The sequence below is a fragment of the Oncorhynchus masou genome, chromosome 9, assembly GCF_036934945.1.
Source record: "Oncorhynchus masou masou isolate Uvic2021 chromosome 9, UVic_Omas_1.1, whole genome shotgun sequence".
In the NCBI taxonomy this organism is placed as follows: domain Eukaryota; kingdom Metazoa; phylum Chordata; class Actinopteri; order Salmoniformes; family Salmonidae; genus Oncorhynchus; species Oncorhynchus masou.
Genome location: NC_088220.1, coordinates 51,253,906 through 51,275,167, shown reverse-complemented (window position 1 = coordinate 51,275,167; position 21,262 = coordinate 51,253,906). Strand labels below are relative to the sequence as shown.

At 41.8% G+C, this 21,262-nt stretch overlaps 1 protein-coding gene across 3 annotated transcripts; it reads left to right on the top strand.

The window, feature by feature from the left end:
• The first annotated feature begins 1,822 nt into the window (after window positions 1-1,822).
• On the top strand, window positions 1,823-16,213 carry LOC135546132 (protein YIF1B-like). Of its 3 annotated transcripts, none has more exons than XM_064974300.1 (8): window positions 1,823-2,004; window positions 13,517-13,737; window positions 13,850-13,954; window positions 14,124-14,202; window positions 14,305-14,362; window positions 14,440-14,595; window positions 14,779-14,872; window positions 15,002-16,213. In XM_064974300.1, the coding sequence occupies exons 1-8, from the start codon at window positions 1,932-1,934 to the stop codon at window positions 15,155-15,157; spliced, it is 942 nt and encodes a 313-aa protein (XP_064830372.1). In that variant the 5' UTR covers window positions 1,823-1,931; the 3' UTR covers window positions 15,158-16,213. The 3 variants fall into 3 exon arrangements, with proteins under 3 accessions (XP_064830372.1, XP_064830373.1, XP_064830374.1); XM_064974301.1 differs by having other exon boundaries at window positions 1,824-1,974; XM_064974302.1 differs by having other exon boundaries at window positions 1,824-1,984.
• Window positions 16,214-21,262: the final 5,049 nt, after the last annotated feature.

The following is a 21,262-nucleotide window of genomic DNA, read 5'->3' as shown; positions in this document are numbered from 1 at the left end:
GCAACTGAGTGGGCATAATTCATTTAATCCATCTTCATTTTAATTAGATTTTACTAACAAGATTTTACTAGTTTAAGATTTTGAAGAAAATAAAACGAATGAGATTAAATAAAGTGATATGTAACATTGCTTTGGTCCGATGCTTTATATATAGGAACAAGCTGTAAAATACCCATGAAAGACATGAATCTGATACATATGGGGAATCTTTGTTCCGTTCCTTGGATATTCAGAGGCTGAGCTACAACCTTCAATAGCCGAGGAGACAATACATTTACTTTGCTTGAGAATTAATCAAATTATGTCACTATCAATTGAGTAAACTGTTTAAACCAAGACAGCTGGGTTTACTTGTGACCTCTCATTGGGTTAAGCCATGGAAGAAGAGTAGCCCGCAATTAAAGCTTATATTTGTTCTGCATTGGTATGCCTACTCTGTCTGGGGTGGAAAGGTAGGCCTAATTTTTGAAAGTACAGCACCATGCTCAGATTGTATTATTTGCAAACAGGGACAGTTTCGTTGCAAACAAGACACACTGATTTGGCGTTGGAGAAATATGATAAAATGAACAGATGCCTAACCTCTCTGTCCATTCTTATCTTGTAATTTCAGGTAACGTGTGGTATTAAAAAAAGGTTCTGCTATTATATAACATAAAGTAGAATTGCATGAAATGTTTAGAAAAGGCTATTTTTCATGTTACTATATAAGAGATCTTTCCACCCCTACTCTTGTCTATGGTAGTCTGCAAACCCACAACGGTTTGGCCCGCAGCTCTGTGCGCTATCAAAATGGCCATGTAATGTTTACAGGACAAATACGTTTCCAAATCTGCATATCTAAACCTCTGGTCTGTCCAAGAAGTGATGGTAAATGGTAGACGTTCACTCCTATGCATATGTTTTAAAAATTATTTTGAGTATAGGGGAGGGTCATTTTTTTTTCAAGCATTCAGGGAGGGTTTAGGTAAAATATATATTTTATTAATATGATTAACGTTACCTCCCTTAAGTATATTTTAGCAAATACATTTACTTTGTATATTAAAAAATATACTTTTACTCAAGTAGTATTTTACTGGGTGACTTTAATCTCTACTTGAGTCATTTTCTATTTTATGTATCTTTACGTTTACTCAAGTATGACAAGTAGGTACTTTTTCAACCACTGCTTGCAATTTCTATTTGGGGGATCGTTTAAGTGAAATGTCCCACTGGGAACAAGGAGCTTCCGATAACTCGGATGGCAGATGAACGCGGCAAAAGACTAGAACACCATTCGTCATGAGAAACCGATTCACTTTCCCACTCTATATCAGAACCAGATGGAATCTAAATATCCGTGCTAAGGGTGCAATACAGGTACATATTACTGTGCAAGAGATGCAGTGTCAAAAAATATAGGTGAAAATCAGTGGTGTAAAGTACTTAAGTAAAAATACTTTTATGTAATGTAATTAACGACCGATTACTATGACATTTAAAAACGTTTCCGCTATTATACAACAAAGTAGAATTGCATGAAATGTTTATAAAATATTATTTCATGCTACTATATAGGAGATCTTTCCACCGCTACTCTTGTCTATGGTAATCTGCAAACCCACAACGGTTTGGCCCGCAGCTCTGTGCGCTGTCAAAATGGCCATGTAATGTTTACAGGACAAATACGTTTCTAAAACTGCATATCTAAGACTATGGTCTGTCCAAGAAGTGATGGTAAATGGTAGACGAATAAATAAATGAATTATAGTAGATTATTTCGATTGGTCCACATTTTTCCTGGAACAACTTCGTCTTGTCTTTTACGATTCTATCATTGGCCAGTTGACACATGGGTGTGGCTGTGTACACATTTTGTAGGAAGCATAATTGAATGGTTTCATATCAGCGTTTGTATAGACGATATCCGAAACTACCTGTAATACTTGATGGACATGGATTACACCGCAACCCAAAGTGTTTCCAGACAGCGTAAGTTAACGTACGTTGATCAAACTATTGGTAAGATGTCTGAACTTTTTGGCCTAGAAATGTAGCTAACCGGCATGCTAATACTAATAGTAATAATAGCTAACAAGCTAACCCACTCAATGGCTGCTCTTCAAGCCAAAGCTAAACTAACTACCTGGAAAATGTTGCTAGCTAAGTTGCTTTTTTTGTGTTATCAATCATGACAGCTAATTTCTTACTAATATGGCTAGCTAACGCCATGTTGCACACGACTGAGTTAGCTAGCTAGCTAGCTGGCTGTTAGCCACGTCATTAGATAAACTATCTGGTGACGTTGTCATATTCCATGTAGACAGCGAATCTGAAACATGTCTGATCAGTTTCGGGTCACATTATTCAGGTGTAGGTTAGAATGTCGCGCTATTCGCTCTCAAGAGTTACGATTTCAAGCCTTCACGTATTACCTTGCTTCTAAATTGGGACATGGGACTGTGCCTCTTGTTTTGTTAGCTTCTTGTTGGTCTCCGCCCAGTGTTCAATCAGAACTTGTTCCCAATACAGAGTATTCTATTTACGTCATTTAGCACCCCTTGCTTGTTCCATATTTTGTTGCGTTACATCCTGAATTAAAAATGGATTCAATATTTCTTTCCCACCCATCTACACACAATACTCCATAATGACAAAATTAATACATGTTTCAAATAAGCACCTTTGGCGGTGATTACAGCAGTGAGTTTTGGGGTAAGTCTCTAAGAGCTTTGCACACCTGGATTGTACAATATTTGCCAATTTTATTAATTGTTAAATTCTTCAAGCTCTGTCAAGTAGATTGTTGCCTAGACATACATTTTCAAGTCTTGCCAAAACTGTAACTAGGCCACTCGGGGACATTCAAGTCAAATTGTATTAGTCACATGCACCAAATACAACCGGTGGAGACCGTCCTTACAATGAAATGCTTACTTACGAGCCCCTAACCAACAATGCAGTTAAAAAAAGTAAAATAAAAGTAACAAGTAATTAAAGAGCAGCAGTAAAATAACAATAGCGAGACTATATACATGGGGGTACCGGTACAGAGTTGATGTGTGGGGGTACCGTTAGTTGCGGTAATATGCACATGTAGGTAGAGTTATTAAAGTGACTATGCATAGATAATAACGGGGAGTAGCAGCAGTGTTCTAGAGGGAGGGGGCTTCCTTTTAGGGCCTTCCTCTGACACCGCCTGGTATAGAGGTCCTGGGTGGCAGGGAGCTTGGCCCCAGTGATGTACTGGGCCGTACGCACAACACTCTGTAGTGCCTTGCGGTCGGAGGCTGAGCAGTTGCCATACCAGGCAGTGATGCAACCAGTCAAGATGCTCTCGATGGTGCAGCTGTAGAACCTTTTGAGGATCTGAGGACCCATGCCAAATCTTTTCAGTCTCCTGAGGGGGATAGGTTTTGTTGTGCACTGTTCATGACTTTCTTAGCTGCAGACGTGAGTGCTATGGGTCGGTAGTCATTTAAGCAGGTTACCTTAGTGTTCTTGGGCACAGGGACCATGGGGGTCTGCTTAAAACATGTTGGTATTACAGACTCGGAGAGGTTCAAAATGTCAGTAAAGACACTTGCCAGTTGGTCAGCACATGCTCGCAGTACACGTCCTTGTAATCCGTCTGGACCTACGGCCTTGTGAATGTTGACCTGTTTAAAGGTCTTACTCACATCGGCTGTGGAGAGCGGGATCACACAGTCTTCCGGAACAGTTGGTGCTCTCATGCATGTTTCAGTGTTATTTGCCTTGAAGTGAGCATAGAAGTAGTTTAGCTCATCTGGTAGGCTCGTGTCACTCGGCAGCTCTCGGCTGTGCTTCCCTTTGTAGTCTGTAATGGTTTGCAAGCCCTGACACAACCGATGAGCATCAGAGCCAGTGGAGTACGATTCGATCTTAGTCCTGTATTGACGCTTTGCCTGTTTGATGGTTTGCCAGAGGGCACAGCGGGATTTCTTATAAGCTTCTGGGTTAGAGTACCGCTCCCTGAAAGTGGCAGCTCTAGCCTTTAGCTCTGTGCGAATGTTGCCTGTAATCCATGGCTTCTGGTTGGGGTATGTATGTATGTATGTACGGTAACTGTGGGGATGACATCATCGATGCACTTATTGAAGAAGCCAATGACTGATGTGGTGAACTCCTCAATCAAATCAAATGTATTTATATAGCCCTTACATCAGCTGATATCTCAAAGTGCTGTACAGAAACTCAGCCTAAAAGCCCAAACAGCAAGCAATGCAGGTGTAGAAGCACGGTGGCTAGGAAAAACTCCCTAGAAAGGCCAAAACCTAGAGGAACCAGGCTATGAGGGGTGGCCAGTCCTCTTCTGGCTGTGCCAGGTGGAGATTATAACAGAACATAGCCAAGATGTTCAAATGTTCATAAATGACCCACATGGTCAAATAATAACAATCACAGTAGTTGTCAAGGGTGCAGCAAGTCAGCACCTTAGGAGTAAATGTCAGTTGGCTTTTCATAGCCGATCATTAGGAGTATCTCTACCGCTCCTGTTGTCTCTAGAGAGTTGAAAACAGCAGGTCTGGGACAGGGAGCACGTCCGGTGAACAGGTCAGGATTCTATAGCCGCAGGCAGAACAGTTGAAACTGGAGCAGCAGCACGGCCAGGTGGACTGGGGACAGCAAGGAGTCATCATGCCAGGTAGTCCTGAGGCATGGTCCTAGGGCTCAGGTCCTGAGAGAGAGAGAATACTTAAATTCACACAGGACACCGGATAAGACAGGTGACATATTCCAGATATAACAAACTGACCCTCGCCCCCCGACACACAAACTACTGCAGCATAAATACTGGAGGCTAAGACAGGTGGGGTCGAGAGACACTGTGGCCCCATCCGATGATACCCCGGACAGGGCAAAACAGGAAGCATATAACCCCACCCACTTTGCCAAAGCACAGCCCCCACACCACTAGAGGGATATCTTCAACCACCAACTTACCATCCTGAGACAAGGCTGAGTATAGCCCACAAAGATCAGTCCAAAATCTCTTTATATCCGAAAACCTCAGTTTTGTCTGCACGTTTTCTTCAGTAATCCACAGGCACAAACGCAGTCACAACAGGCAGACAAAAAAATCCAAATTCTATCTGTAAAGTTCATAGAAACATGTCAAACGATGTTTATATTCAATCCTCGGGTTGTTTTTAGCCTAAATTATCGATAATATTTCAACCGGACAATAACGTCGTCAATATAAAAGGTAAACAAGAAAGGCACTCTGGTCGCGCGCGTGAAACATCTAGTGGAAGGCATAGGAACTGCAATTTGAGTCCTAAGTCAATGGGTACTGTAATGGCATTGAATAGAAAACGACAAAAAAAGAAATCCTTCTTCCTGAATGGATTTTTCTCAGGTTTTCGCCTACCAAATCAGTTCTGTTATACTCAGACATTATTTTAACACTTTTGGAAACTTTAGAGTGCATATGCTATCTTTTGGGCCTGAGTAGAAGGAAGTTTAATTTGGGCATGCTTTATATCCAAAATTCCAAATGCTGCCCCCTACTCTAGAGAAGTTAAATCCATTATTAAAAAATGGAAAGAATATGGCACCACAACAAACCAAGAGAGGGCCGCCCACCAAAACTCACGGACTAGGCAAGGAGGGCATTAATCAGAGAGACCACAAAGTGACCGAAGGTAACTCTGAAGGAGCTGTAAAGCTTCACAGCGGAGATTGGAGTATCTGTCCATAGGACCACTTTAAGTCGTACACTCCACAGAGCTGGGCTTTACGGAAAAGTGGCCAGAGAAAAAGCCATTGCTTAAAGAAAAAAATAAGCAAACGCGTCTGGTGTACACCAAAAGGCACGTGGGAGACTCCCCAAACATATGGAAGAATGTACTCTGGTCAGATGAGACTAAAATTGAGGTTTTTGGCCATCAAGGAAAACCCTATGTCTGGCGCAAACCCAACACCTCTCATCACCCCGAGAACACTGGAACAATGGACTTCCGGCGCCGACAGAGATGGCCGCCTCGCTTCGCGTTCCTAGGAAACTATGCAGTTTTTTGTTTTTTTTACAAGTTATTTCTTACATTAGTACCCCAGGTCATCTTAGGTTTCATTACATACAGTCGAGAAGAACTACTGTATATAAGATCAGCGTCAACTCACCATCAGTACGACCAAGAATATGTTTTTCGCGACGCGGATCCTGTGTTCTGCCTTACAGGACAACGGAATGGATCGCATGCAGCGACCCAAAAAAAAAAAACGACTCCGAAAAAGAGGGAAACGAGGCGGTCTTCTGGTCAGACTCCGGAGACGGGCACACCGTGCACCACTCCCTAGCATTCTTCTTGCCAATGTCCAGTCTCTTGACAACAAGGTTGATGAAATCCGAGCAAGGGTAGCATTCCAGAGGGACATCAGAGACTGTAACGTTCTGTGCTTCACGGAAACATGGCTCACTGGAGAGACTCTATCCGAAGCGGTGCAGCCAATGGGTTTCTCCACGCATCGCGCCGACAGAAACAAACACCTTTCTGGTAAGAAGAGGGGTGGGGGCGTATGCCTTATGGCTAACGAGACATGGTGCGATGAAAGAAAAATACAGGAACTCAAATCCTTCTGTTCACCTGATTTAGAATTCCTCACAATCAAATGTAGACTGCATTATCTACCAAGAGAATTCTCTTTGATTATAATCACAGCCGTATATATACCCCCCCCCCCCCCCCCAAGCAGACACATCGATGGCTCTGAACGAACTTTATTTAACTCTTTGCAAACTGGAAACCATTTATCCGGAGGCTGCATTCATTGTTGCTGGGGATTTTAACAAGGCTAATCTGAAAACAAGACTCCCTAAATTTTATCAGCATATCGATTGCGCAACCAGGGGTGGAAAAACCTTGGATCACTGTTACTCTAACTTCCGCGACGCATATAAGGCCCTGCCCCGCCCCCCTTTCGGAAAAGCTGACCACGACTCCATTTTGCTGATACCTGCCTACAGACAAAAACTAAAACAAGAAGCTCCCACGCTGAGGTCTGTCCAACGCTGGTCCGACCAAGCTGATTCCACACTCCAAGACTGCTTCCATCACGTGGACTGGGACATGTTTCGTATTGTGTCAGATAACAACATTGACGAATACGCTGATTCGGTGTGCGAGTTCATTAGAACGTGCGTTGACGATGTCGTTCCCATAGCAACGATTAAAACATTCCCTAACCAGAAACCGTGGATTGATGGCAGCATTCGCGTGAAACTGAAAGTGCGAACCACTGCTTTTAATCAGGGCAAGGTGACCGGAAACATGACCGAGTACAAACAGTGCAGCTATTCCCTCCGCAAGGCTATCAAACAAGCTAAGCGTCAGTACAGAGACAAAGTAGAATCTCAATTCAACGGCTCAGACACAAGAGGCATGTGGCAGGGTCTACAGCCAATCACGGACTACAGGAAGAAATCCAGCCCCTTCACGGAACAGGATGTCTTGCTCCCAGGCAGACTAAATAACTTTTTTGCCCGCTTTGAGGACAATACAGTGCCACTGACACGGCCTGCAACGGAAACATGCGGTCTCTCCTTCACTGCAGCCGAGGTGAGTAAAACATTTAAACGTGTTAACCCTCGCAAGGCTGCAGGCCCAGCCGCACCCTCAGAGCATGCGCAGACCAGCTGGCTGGTGTGTTTACGGATCTATTCAACCAATCCCTATACCAGTCTGCTGTTCCCACATGCTTCAAGAGGGCCACCATTGTTCCTGTTCCCAAGAAAGCTAAGGTAACTGAGCTAAACGACTACCGCCCCGAAGCACTCACTTCCGTCATCATGAAGTGCTTTGAGAGACTAGTCAAGGACCATATCACCTCCACCCTACCTGACACCCTAGACCCACTCCAATTTGCTTACCGCCCAAATAGGTCCACAGACGATGCAATCTCAACCACACTGCACACTGCCCTAACCCATCTGGACAAGAGGAATACCTATGTGAGAATGCTGTTCATCGACTACAGCTCGGCATTCAACACCATAGTACCCTCCAAGCTCGTCATCAAGCTCGAGACCCTGGGTCTCGACCCCACCCTGTGCAACTGGGTACTGGACTTCCTGACGGGCCGCCCCCAGGTGGTGAGGGTAGGTAACAACATCTCCTCCCTGCTGATCCTCAACACTGGGGCCCCACAAGGGTGCGTTCTGAGCCCTCTCCTGTACTCCCTGTTCACCCACGACTGCGTGGCCACGCACGCCTCCAACTCAATCATCAAGTTTGCCGACGACACAACAGTGGTAGGCTTGATTACCAACAACGACGAGACGGCCTACAGGGAGGAGGTGAGGGCCCTCGGAGTGTGGTGTCAGGACAATAACCTCACACTCAACGTCAACAAAACTAAGGAGATGATTGTGGACTTCAGGAAACAGCAGAGGGAACAACCCCTATCCACAACGATGGAACAGTAGTGGAGAGAGTAGCAAGTTTTAAGTTCCTCGGCATACACATCACAGACAAACTGAATTGGTCCACTCACACAGACAGCATCGTGAAGAAGGCGCAGCAGCGCCTCTTCAACCTCAGGAGGCTGAAGAAATTCGGCTTGTCACCAAAAGCACTCACAAACTTCTACAGATGCACAATCGAGAGCATCCTGGCGGGCTGTATCACCGCCTGGTATGGCAACTGCTCAACCGTAAGGCTCTCCAGAGGGTAGTGAGGTCTGCACAACGCATCACCGGGGGCAAACTACCTGCCCTCCAGGACACCTACACCACCCGACGTTACAGGAAGGCCATAAAGATCATCAAGGACATCAACCACCCGAGCCACTGCCTGTTCACCCCGCTATCATCCAGAAGGCGAGGCCAGTACAGGTGCATCAAAGCTGGGACCGAGAGACTGAAAAACAGCTTCTATCTCAAGGCCATCAGACTGTTAAACAGCCACCACTAACATTGAGTGGCTGCTGCCAACACACTGACACTGACTCAACTCCAGCCACTTTTTAATAATGGGAATTGATGGGAAATGATGTAAATATATCACTAGCCACTTTGAACAATGCTACCTTATATAATGTTACTTACCCTACATTATTCATCTCATATGCATACGTATATACTGTACTCTATATCATCGACTGCATCCTTATGTAATACATGTATCACTAGCCACTTTAACTATGCCACTTTGTTTACATACTCATCTCATATGTATATACTGTACTCGATACCATCTACTGTATCTTGCCTATGCTGCTCTGTACCATCACTCATTCATATATCCTTATGTACAAATTCTTTATCCCCTTACACTGTGTATAAGACAGTAGTTTAGGAATTGTTAGTTAGATTACTTGTTGGTTATTACTGCATTGTCGGAACTAGAAGCACAAGCATTTCGCTACACTCGCATTAACATCTGCTAACCATGTGTATGTGACAAATAAAATTTGATTTGATTTGATCCCCACAGTGAAGCATGGTGGGGGCAGATTCATGCTGTGGGTATGTTTTTTCATCATCAGGGACTGGGAAACTGGTCAGAATTGAATTACTGATGGATGGCACTAAATACAGAGATATTCTTGAGGGAAACTTGTTTCAGTCTTCCAGAGATTTGAGACTGGAACAGATGTTCACCTTCCAGCAGGACAATGAACCTAAGCATACCGCTTAATAAAAAATGTTTTTATCTTCAGCATGTTGTGTAAATCAAATGATGCAAACCCCCCAAAAATCAATTTTAATTCCAGGTTGTAAGGCAACAAAATAGGAAAAATGCCAAAGGGGGTGAATACTTTTTCAAGCCACTGTATTTCAGTCTGAGCTAGGAAAACAGTCCTGTAGCTTAGTATCTGTTTCATCTGACCACTTTTTTATTGATTGAGTCACTGGTGCTTCCTGCGTTAGTTTTTGCTTGTAAGCAGGAGGATATGATTATGGTCAGATTTGCCCAATGGAGGCCGAGGGAGAGCTTTTTGTATGCGTTTCCATGTTTGGAGTAAAAGGTGGTCCAGAGGTTTTTTTTCCCCCTTTGGTTGTACATTTAACATGCTGGTAGAAATGTGTTAAAACAGATTTAAGTTTCCATGCATTAAAGTCCACGGGCTACTAGTAGCTATAAGCTATTTTTCCATTTTATGTGTTTGATTAATAAAGTACTAATTTTGCTTTATGAGTAGTGCGTGAACCTAGGGTGGCAACACATATTTTCTAAATGATTTCAATGTGTCTTTCTCCATTCAAGTTTTATACTGTTCAATTCAACTTCAACCTAAAATAATTTCCTGCATAACCATCAATTTTAGCATTTCCTGCACTCATTTGAGTTCATTTCCACACTGCCATGATATGGGAAAAATACTAGGCCAAATGTTGCCATTGCGATTTAGATCAAACCACTTGGGTGAACTTTTGGAATCATGGAAATAGAATGTCTCATAATTCTATTGTTAGAATATAAATAATAGTGGGCACTTTGAATACAGTGTTGTTTGACATGACAATGAATGAAAATGCTATGGATGAGTTATTGTGACAGGGTAGGAACTAAATTGATGTTCAGTGTTTTTTAGGGGACCCTATAATCTTTAGATACATAAAATCTTTATTCATGCTTCTCTTATTCCTCTTTGATTTAGAAGATACTGTTGTACAAACAATATGCCGATTTAAGCCTCCACCAGTACTGGTATCAGGCTGTATTAGCTAGCTACATTTGCTCTGACTCAGTGCTTTTAATGGCAAGTTAGCTAGTAATTAGCATTAGTGGCTAACACAATTTAGCTTAACTTGCTAAGAAAATACAAACTAGCTGTTTGCAGATTTAAGAAACACAAACTAATGTTGTAATTATAGAACACTTGTGGATTTCTAATAAGATCAAAGTGGAAACAACATCTTTGTCATCAACATTGTTGCATGTGCAGCATTGACCATGCAGACTGAATGAAAGTGTCTCATGGTCAAGCAACAACAAATGCGTTCCTTGAGTGACAGGGTGGGACTAGGTCTGTGTGGAAAGCGGCATGGAGAGGGATGACTCAAGTAGCGGAGTAAACTATAAAAAATGGACGTTACACACAGCATATCACATTTAACAAACCAAACAAACAAGTCAAATACCGTTATAGAAGGTAAAGTAAAAACCCAAACCAGTCCGTGCATAAATACCGGTATATAGTAAAATACAGTATACTGCACAGCCCTACTAGGACCACCGCCTCTGGGTGAGCATTTTTCCTGTTTGCTTATGGCGGAATACAGCTCATTCAGTGCGGTCTTAATGCCAGTCTCAGTCTGGTGGTATTGTAGGCAGCTACAAAAAATACAGATGAAAACTCTCAAGGTAGATGGTGTGGTCTACAGCTTATCATGAGATAATCAGACAGGCAAAACCTTGAGACTTCCTTAGATGCTGTGCACCAGGTGTAATTTACAAAAATACATAGTCCGCCGCCCCTTGTCTTACCGGACGCCGCTGTTCTATCCTGCCGGTACAGCATATAACCAGCCAGCTGTATGGTAATAATGTCGTCGTTCAGCCACGACTCCGTGAAGCAAAAGATATTACAGTTTTGAATGTCCCGTTGGTAGTTTAATCTTCCGCGAAGGTCATCAATTTTATTTTCCTACGATTCCATGTTTGCTAGTGGAATGGAAGGAAGTGGGGGATTATTCCGATGGTAAAAGACCAAGTCCACATTATGGCAAGAACAGCTCAATTAAGCAAAGAGAAAAGACAGTCCATCATTACTTTAAGATATGAAGATCAGTCAATACGGAAAATGTCGAGAACTTTGTGCAGTCGCAAAAACAATCAAGTGCTATTGTTACTGGAATTAAATTCCTACGTGTTTTTAATACCCAATTAAATTAAATACTGCCCACTTCTAAGAATTTGTAAGACTCGTATTTGCATAAAATGGACAGAGACCAGTCTCAAAATCAATCAGCATTCTCGAGAGTACTGAACATGATACAGTTTACCACAGGTTCTAAACTGAAAATGACGTCATTAATTTTCGAACTGTCCCGTCTCTTCTTCACCCTAGTACAAAGGCAGTATCTCAAGCCTTCCCACACCAATTTAATATAATTTATGACCGAGCCAAGGTCTTCCTGTGTAGATAAGCATTCTAGCCAGTCTGACGATAAGTTTCATTTCTACCAAGGAACAGGCAGTCATTGTTCTAATTCTTGATTATATTTACACACATTATATTCAGTACTAGGATTAAAAGAAAATTCATACATCTATACAGTAACATAATAGTATTCTGATTAGTCAGTCCTGATTGAAATATATACATAATTAGTCATTATTGATTAAAAAAAATCCCTTAACAGCTATGATGAAACTGGCTCTCATGTGGACCTCAATAGGAAAGGAAGACCCAGAGTTACCTCTGCTGCAGAGGATAAGTTCATTAGAGTTAACTGCACCTCCAGAAATTGCAGCCCAAATAAATGCTTCACAGAGGTCAAGTAACAGACACATCTCAACATCAACTGTTCCGAGGAGACTGTGAATCAGGCCTTCATGGTCGAATTGCTACATATAAACCACTACTAAAGGTCACCAACTGAAATGGATTGGAATTGTAGTCATGAGAACGGTTAAGAGTACCATGGTAAACTTACTGATTTGGTAAAGGATATGAAACATTAGGGCTACCCATTTCAATAGGTCAGAAATAGAGAATCAGAGATATGCTTCTAATGAATAACAAACATTGTATTTAATTATTTAGGCCTAGGCTTTTTTGAGACAGACTAGAGCTGGACGATATGGACAAACCACTATATCGCGATAAATTGGCACGATAATCCAGTTAGTTAGCAATAGCCCATATTAGCAGACTTATTTCATTTCAAACTTCACATTCCTATACTTAAAGTTATTGATATCTGTAAAATCCTCGGTTTGGTTGGTATCGATAATTTTTGGTTTATTGTCCCAGCTCTACAGTAGACCACGAGTGGAGATCTATAAATGTGTCCATTTTGAAGTTTAATTTTAAAATGGAGCCTACTTGTCCTGGTTGACCTCTCTCTCTTTGAGAAAGAGGTTCCTAATCTCAATTGATCTCGTTGTTAAGTATTAATAATAAGATTAGTCTACAGTGCAGGCCAATGGATGTCTGTGAAAGGACAAAGTATACATTGATAGGAAGCGGCTGGGGTGACATAAGGGTGTCCATCTGCTTAGTGGGCGACGTGATTCTGCACTCGGGATAAAACACACCCAGAATTGATGACTGAGAACAGGGTTTATCTTACACATGGAGTGAAGAGACCCCGTTATAGGCACTGTCTGCTTAGGCTAGGCTATTTGTTGAATTGTGTCAATGTGCACTGCATAGCTCCTCCTTTTGCAGCTACATTTTGGGTTGTCCTTCAAAATGCATTGGACGTTTGCCGTTCGCCACCTTACAGCTTCACATAACATCACAGGTATTAACGACGCATGCTTGTGTTGCACAGTATTTGCAGCCTGTATTCCCCACTCCGCTGACCAGAATGTGCTTTCATCCACCTCTGGTGTGACAGATCCCGAAATGAGGAACACGTCAATGGACGGGACAGACCCCAGTCAGCTGTTTGATGACACCAGTGCAGCGCCGGGGGTGCAGCCCACTGGGTTCCAGGGCCAGGGTGTTGGGACGACGGGCCACCCCGGCCGGACCCTCCTCTCAGACCCCATGTCCAACTTAGCCATGGCTTACGGGAGCAGCCTGGCCAGCCAGGGCAAAGACCTGGTGGACAAAAATGTAAGACTCATGGTAGTGACGGTACATAGTTGTGGTACCAGTTAGTAAGTAGCAACATGAGTGTCATTAAGTGGGCCTAAATTGTCTTGGTTTTGCTCCGTTTAATCTACAGCTGGATCGTTTCCTCCCCATCTCTAAGCTGAAATATTATTTTGCCGTGGACACAATTTACGTGGGCAAGAAACTCGGCCTGCTCGTCTTCCCCTACATGCACCAGGTACTGATGCCATGTCACCCTGTGTTACAATGGTCACCATCTGTTGGTATTGCTTGTGTCCATGTCCAGACTCAGAGCTACCAAGCTGATACTGAACTTATGCCCTAGGATGCCTCTCATTGAATGGGTGACTGAAGGTGGTGTATGTTTTTGTTTTGTTTTTGATTAGAACTGGGAAGTGAGCTACCAACAGGACACCCCAGTGGCTCCACGCTTTGATATCAACGCTCCTGACTTATACATTCCAGGTAAAGGAGATTTGGTCAGGTCTACCACCCTCACTGAACCAAACAAATAAAACCTGCAGCTAGCCTATTATTGTTTTAACATTGCTTTAAATTATTTTGCAGCAATGGGTTTTATCACATACATCCTTGTGGCTGGGTTAGCGCTCGGAACACAGAACAGGTAAACTGGTCCACTTTGCACCTTTCTTCCCAATTTTCTGTATAAAGAGTATCCTGAAACGTGTATCTCCCCTCTAGGTTTACCCCTGAGATCCTGGGCATGCAGGCCAGCTCAGCCCTGGTGTGGCTCATCATGGAGGTGCTGGTTGTCCTCCTCAGTCTCTACCTGGTCACAGTCAACACAGACCTCACCACCATCGATCTTGTGGCCTTCTCCGGATACAAATATGTGGGGTATGGCTGGTCTCTCTCTCTCTTGCTCTCTCTGACATGATTAGTATGACATTGCGGTTTGTGTTTCTGGATTTCCCTGTCTTTCAACATGGAAGTTGTCTTAAATTATATATTAAAGTTGTAAAGACATGATGACACATCAACTACTCGGATGAATTGTGAAAGATTCCCTTGTGTGTGCAGGATGATTGTAGGGGTTGTGGCAGGGTTACTATTTGGTCGAACGGGATATTACCTAACGCTGCTGTGGTGCTGTATATCCATCTTCGTCTTCATGGTGAGTAGCAGGAAGAGCGGACGATAGAATCGGATTTACTCCACCCAATGTCCCCTGCTAGCGCCTTGACTACTGTACGTAGGTTCACAAGCTTGATTTTGGCTCCCTCTGTCTTGGTCCTCTCTTCAGATCCGCACGTTGAGACTAAAGCTCCTGTCTGAGGCAGCAGCCCAAGGCGTGTTGGTTCACGGGGCCAGGAACCAGTTGAGGATGTACCTGACCATGTCCATCGCAGCCGCCCAGCCCATTTTTATGTACTGGTTGACCTATCATCTGGTCAGGTAAGACCACGCGCTGACCAGGAGTGTTTCATCAGACAAGACACTACCTCTCTATGGAAAAATAAGACTGTTCACTGACCATCACTTCTCCCCACCATTCACTGCAGAGGTGCGGGACACATGCACGGATAAATAAAACCACACACAAATGGCATTGTAGAATTAGCATTGCCAAGTCTCATAGTACAAGTGTAACAGTAGTGTTGACCTGTCTTTTGTATTTTTTTTTTTTAATGTAATTGTCTAAGAAGGATAATTGACTGGCTCGTCATGTTTTGTATACTGTAATTAGTTATGTTTTCTAAGTATTTGTGAACATATGGTTGTATATTAGCAATCCAGCTTGGGTCCTCAATTACAAAAGCTTTGGCTGAGCCAAGGATGGAAGTTAAGGCAAATTCATAGCCTACGTAAGTAGGCAACGCAAGAACGAAGTTAGCTCCGTAAAATGGCTGTCCTGCAGCATTGCATTGCAGAATTTGCAGCCCGCAATTTGTAATGTGTCACAACCATTTCATGTGGCTAATTGTGTTCTTGCGTTACATACTTACATTGACTCAAAGGCTTTAGCATAATTTGCCTGCGCCGTCCAGTGAACACAAAAAAAAGCGCTCTTAATGTCCTTAATCACAGGATGATGTCTGTAAACAGATTTGTGGATGTGTGTTTGTAAATACGAAAAATGCTTTTTGTACATGTCTTGGTGCCACGAACTGAAGCCCAAACAAAGACTTTCAATCATGTAACAAAGTCATTAAGTCATCTTAAATTACAGCTGATGCTTTTTTTAAACAAGCTTGACAAAATTACATGAGCATATGACACTGTAATTGATTTTCAGGCTTCAAACTGGAACAAATATTTAATGGTTTAAGATGTTCAAATACTAGCCTCCATTTCAAATGTAGGCCTAATTACTAGAGATATCACGCTAAAATGGTGTTGCTTGCCATGCCTCAGTTGCTTTTATGAATATTTGATATACAGAGGCGGAATAAAATGGATCCTCTAATGCTCTCTTCAACTTGATAAATAAACTGAAACTGGAGTACAAATTTGATATGGCTTTTTTTTTTTTTTTTTTTTTTTATGAAGCTGAATGCGTCTCGTCTGGTATCACTAACATACACTCAAACGTTGCTTCCTATTGATACAATTTTTTCCCACAGGAAATAAGCTTTAATGGACAATGGCTACATTGTATCTATGTAAGATGAACACCTTAGCCCTTTTCCCTCTCTGCCCCAGGTTAGGATGATATGGTAATCAATAAGGAAAGCCGGTGTGTATGATGAAGCCTGCTTACCTTGACATTAGCAGATGTATGTCAGATATTCCTGTCAATCTTGATCCAACACTCCTGCTGTCCCCACTGTCACATGGCACAATCAGATAACAGATGTTGTGGTTTACACCTTGGATTAACATGTGGTTGTCATCCGTTCTTGATCGGATCACTATCTAATCGAGATGTGTTGCGTTACATATGGTAATAAAATGTGTCTTATCCACCGCTGCTTCCACATTTTGCCCAGATGCCATGGTCCCTCCCTGTATGTAAATTAATTCAACCTGTCTTGGACCTCCCATTATGAAACAAGCTGTATAAATTGAAAGGAAATGGCACGTTTTGTTTTATACTCATCATTACAGCCTACTTTTTTATCCAATGATTTAAGCCATAATAGCCTACTGTCCCAATTAACCTTGACCTGTCCACGGCCGTACAAATCAATATTCTGAGAATCTCTCCCATCCCTAAAAAAGTCCCCACGCAAATGAGCTGAGTATCTGGATGTGTGTACAAAATATATTGAACACTATAAATAGAAATGACACGTAGGCCCTAATGCCCACAGTAAAAACCAATACAAGTTAAAGTAGGCTACAAAGTGCATCTCAGAGTGGCGCAAAGCGTTATCCAAACAGGTTTGGACAGGGTTGTTCTTTACGCATGGATGTTGTCTTTATATTATTGAAAATAACCCCTATATAGGCCTAAAAAGCACCAAATTTAAAAAAAAGCGACAGGCTGTGAGTACAACCGTGGTTTAGTTTCCTCCAAATAATTGATCAGTGATCGCTAACGAAACCTGAATATGATAACCTATAGCGAGAAGTGGTCAAATTATGAAAATGCTTGGATAAAGCCTGCAATCGATATATTGGACAGTGGCCTTGTTCATGCTTACAGAAAGCTATGTGACTTATAAATAATAAAATCAAAAAGGATTGGATTGTAATACCAATGTATTATTTTCAAATCTGATAGGCTAATAGCAACTGAAATGGACTTCACTACCCGCTAACCTTTCATTCTGGCTAGATTTAAATGTACAGGTGGAAAATTTGGCCTACACATTACACTTTGCCATATACAGTACTTATCAAGCACTGAGCTTTTCTGCTGCGACCCACAGATTGTTGTTGTATTATTGTTTTGCCTATATTGTATATTTTAACATTGTTATATTTAAACTGTGCTACTTTAGGATTTTACTATTTGTTAATAATTTATGATTGAACATTTATTTACAATTTAGTCTTTGAATGCGAGAAACCAATAAAATCAACTTGCACTACTACATGGGTTTCTGACGATGTTCTGAGAAAGACCAATCTACATATTTCAGGTGATCTGTATAAAACTATTTGGTATTATGTTCTCAATTCAATGTGTAAAATGAGATCAGTTATGTCTCTCATGAAGATGGCTGTCCGTAGTCTGATTGGGTAGCGACAATATAGACGACACAGGTGTGGTTTTACTTCGCAGACAAATATTATTCTCTATATGCCTGTCGACAGAAACTCTCCATAGACGACCACAAATAATTTATCTATCTGGTTTGATTGAAGTTTTTTCCTTTTGAGTTCTCAAAAAAATTGACAAGTGGTGCCAAGTATTGCAAGACAGTGTATTTCCAGATTCATAGCTAAGTTCATATGTTCAAACAGTACTCAGACCCCTTCACTTTTTCCACATTTTGTTATAGCCTTATTCTATCATGTATTTAAAAACTAGTCTACACATTACACCATAATAATAAAGCGAAAACAGGTTCAGAAATGTTTGCAATACCTTGACATAATTCAGACGCTTTGCTAGGAGACTCGAAATTGAGCTCAGATGCATCCTGTTTCCCATTTATCCTTTAATAAACTTTATTGGAGTCCACCTGAGAAATTTGATTGATTGGACATGATTTGGAAGGGCATGACCTGTCTAATATAAAGGTCCCACAGTTGACAGTGCATGTCAGAGCAAAAACCAAGCCGAGGTCATTGTCCGTGGAGCTCCGAGACAGGATTGTGATGAGGCACAGAACTGGGGAAGGGTACCAAAAAGATTATGCAGCATTGTAGGTCCCCCAAGAACACAGTGGCCTTGATCATTCTTAAATGGAAGTTTAGAACCACCAAGACTCTTCTAGAGCTGGCCTCCCTGCTAAACTGAGCAATTAGGGGAGAAGGGCCTTGGTCTGGGAGGTGACTAACAACCAGATGGTCACTCTGACAGCACTCCAGAGTTCCTCTCTGGAGATGGGAGAACCTTCTAGAAGGACAACCATCTATGCAGCACTCCACCTATCAAGCCTTTATAGTAGAGTGACCAGACGGAAGCCACTCCTCAGTAAAAGGCACATGACAGCCCACTTGGAGTTTGCCAAAAGGCACCTAAAGGACTCTCAGACCATGAGAAACAAGACTCTAGTCTGATGAAACCAAGATTGAACTCTTTGGCCTCAATGCCAAGCATCACGTCTGGAGGGAACCAGGCACCGCTCATCACCTGGCCAAAACCATCTCTAAGGTGAAGAATGGTGGTGGCAGCATCATGCTGTGGGGATGTTTTTCAGTGGCATGAACTGGGAGACTAGTCAGGATCGAGGTAAAGATGAACGGTGCAAAGTACAGAGATCCTTGGTGAGACCTGCTCCAGAGCGCTCAGGACCTCCGACTGGGGTGAAGGTTCACCTTCCATGGGACAACAACCCTAAGCACACAGCCAAGACAATGCAGGAGGTGCTTGTAAACGTCATACTCAAGACTTGATGCTGTAATCGCTGCCAAAGGTCCTTCAACGAAGTACTGAATACTTATGTAAATGTGATAGTTTTTGTTATTTGGAATACATTTGCAGAAATTCTAAACCTGTTTTTGCTTTGTCATTATGGGGTACTGTGTGTAGTTTGAGGGGGGGGGGCTGTAACGTATAAGGCTGTAACGTAACAAAATGTGGAAAAAGTCAAGGGGTCTGAATACTTACCCGAAGGCATTGTTTGTAGTATGCCATGGGGACACGTATGGCAAGGATACATTTTGGCCAGTATACATTGAGTGTACAAAACATCAAGAACATCTTCCTAATATCCTACTTTCGGTTGAAAGTTCAAGTTTTTTCAGGTCGTTTCAATGACTTGAAAACAAAGTAATTTCAATGTAGTTTCATGGTCAATGAACAATTGTATTAATAATCACACATCAATTCAGTAAGTACACAGTATTAAGAACATTCAAGTGCTAATTGTCTTTATTCCACTACTAAAGAAGCATGACTCAAATCACCTGCTCATATTTCAAACATCCAGTGTGAGAAAAGACATGTATTATTCTATGCCTCACCATTAAGTGAATTATTGCCAATACATATTAAACAAAGGTTTTCATTCGGTTTAAATATTTTTTAATTACATTTCATGTAACATTTAGTCATTATTTATGCAACCAACAATGTATTTGTACAATTATATTGGTTTACAAACAATGGAGTAAAACAAGCTTATATTTTCGGGTGGACATTGCATCCTATTCTTAAATCAATGGCATCAACATATTCAAAAACCAACTGACCCATCAACCAACTCTTGCAAAACCAATGAACAAATATGTGAAAAAGCAACAGTAGTATGAAAAACAGTATAAATTCAGTATGTATCATCCACCTTGTCAAAACTGTGCATGGTATGTACACTAAGTGTACAAAACGTTGTGGACATCATGACAGACTGACCAGGTGAACGCTATGATCCCTTATTGATGTTAAATCCTTGAGACATGGATTGTGTATGTGTGCCATTCAGAGGGTGAATGGCCAAGGCAAAAGATTAAAGTGCCTTTGAACGGGGTATGGTAGTAGGTGCCAGGTGCACTGGTTTGTATCAAGAACTGCACTGCAGCAGTCTTTTAAGCACTAATATTTATTTTCAAGGATCATCAATTTGTAATAGTTCCTATTATGCAAATGTTTTGTCACCACCAGATTGCAGTATATCAACCACATGAAAAAAAAAATCCGTACTGTTCATCACTACCTTACAAGTTCTACTCAATAATACGTTTCACTACTTATTTACTACACAAGAGTGGTAAGTCAGTACTGATGATGTTGACTGATTTTCTCATATGAACTAACCCAGTATAATCTTTGAAATTGTTGCATGTTGCATTTATATTTTTGTTCAGTGTACATAATTTTTACGTTGTCTTTATAAGTCAACATGTTGGGTCCCACAAGCTGTCCCAACACAATGACATGAAAGTGAATTCTGACCGTGTAAAATGCCCTTCCTTTAGTTGACTCTAAAATGTTGCATTCTATACCCATTTGAAGAGATACATGTTATTAATGTGTTTAATAAGATTAAGAACTCTCAGGGGAACCTATTTAAAATTTTGGGGACCCCAAGTTTGGGTACAACTGTAATACTGTCCTCCGTCCCTGCTTGCTTCAACGCTTCCTCTCTTTGGATCTTCCTTTGCAGCCTGACTTACCGCTGTCTGTCTCACTACCCTCTGTAAATAAAATGTATTTTGTTAAGAGAAATTGTATTAGCCCATCTTTTGATGATAGCCATCTTCATTTCAGTCAACTGCTCCTGCTGAGGTTAGAACTCTGATCAACAATCCTTCTGAGTGTTGATCAATGCTGGGAACGTAATAAGTGGGTAAACAATAATACAAAAATAAATTTAAAAAGGTGAGTAAACACTATTTCACAAGTAAAAATGTGCGTAAACGGCGTTCACGCTCCACTACATCCCTGGTTGTCTGGCAAAACCCATTCATTAACATCAGTATCCTGCCAGGCAGGAATACATCTACATTT

Excerpts from the sequence above, each read along its gene's own strand:
- LOC135546132 (XM_064974300.1), top strand. The coding sequence starts at position 1,932 with ATGGACATGGATTACACCGCAACCCAAAGTGTTTCCAGACAGCGTAAG. Across the intron at positions 14,203-14,304 it reads TCCTGACTTATACATTCCAG|CAATGGGTTTTATCACATAC; the intron begins GTAAAGGAGATT and ends ATTATTTTGCAG. Across the intron at positions 14,596-14,778 it reads TCCGGATACAAATATGTGGG|GATGATTGTAGGGGTTGTGG; the intron begins GTATGGCTGGTC and ends TTGTGTGTGCAG.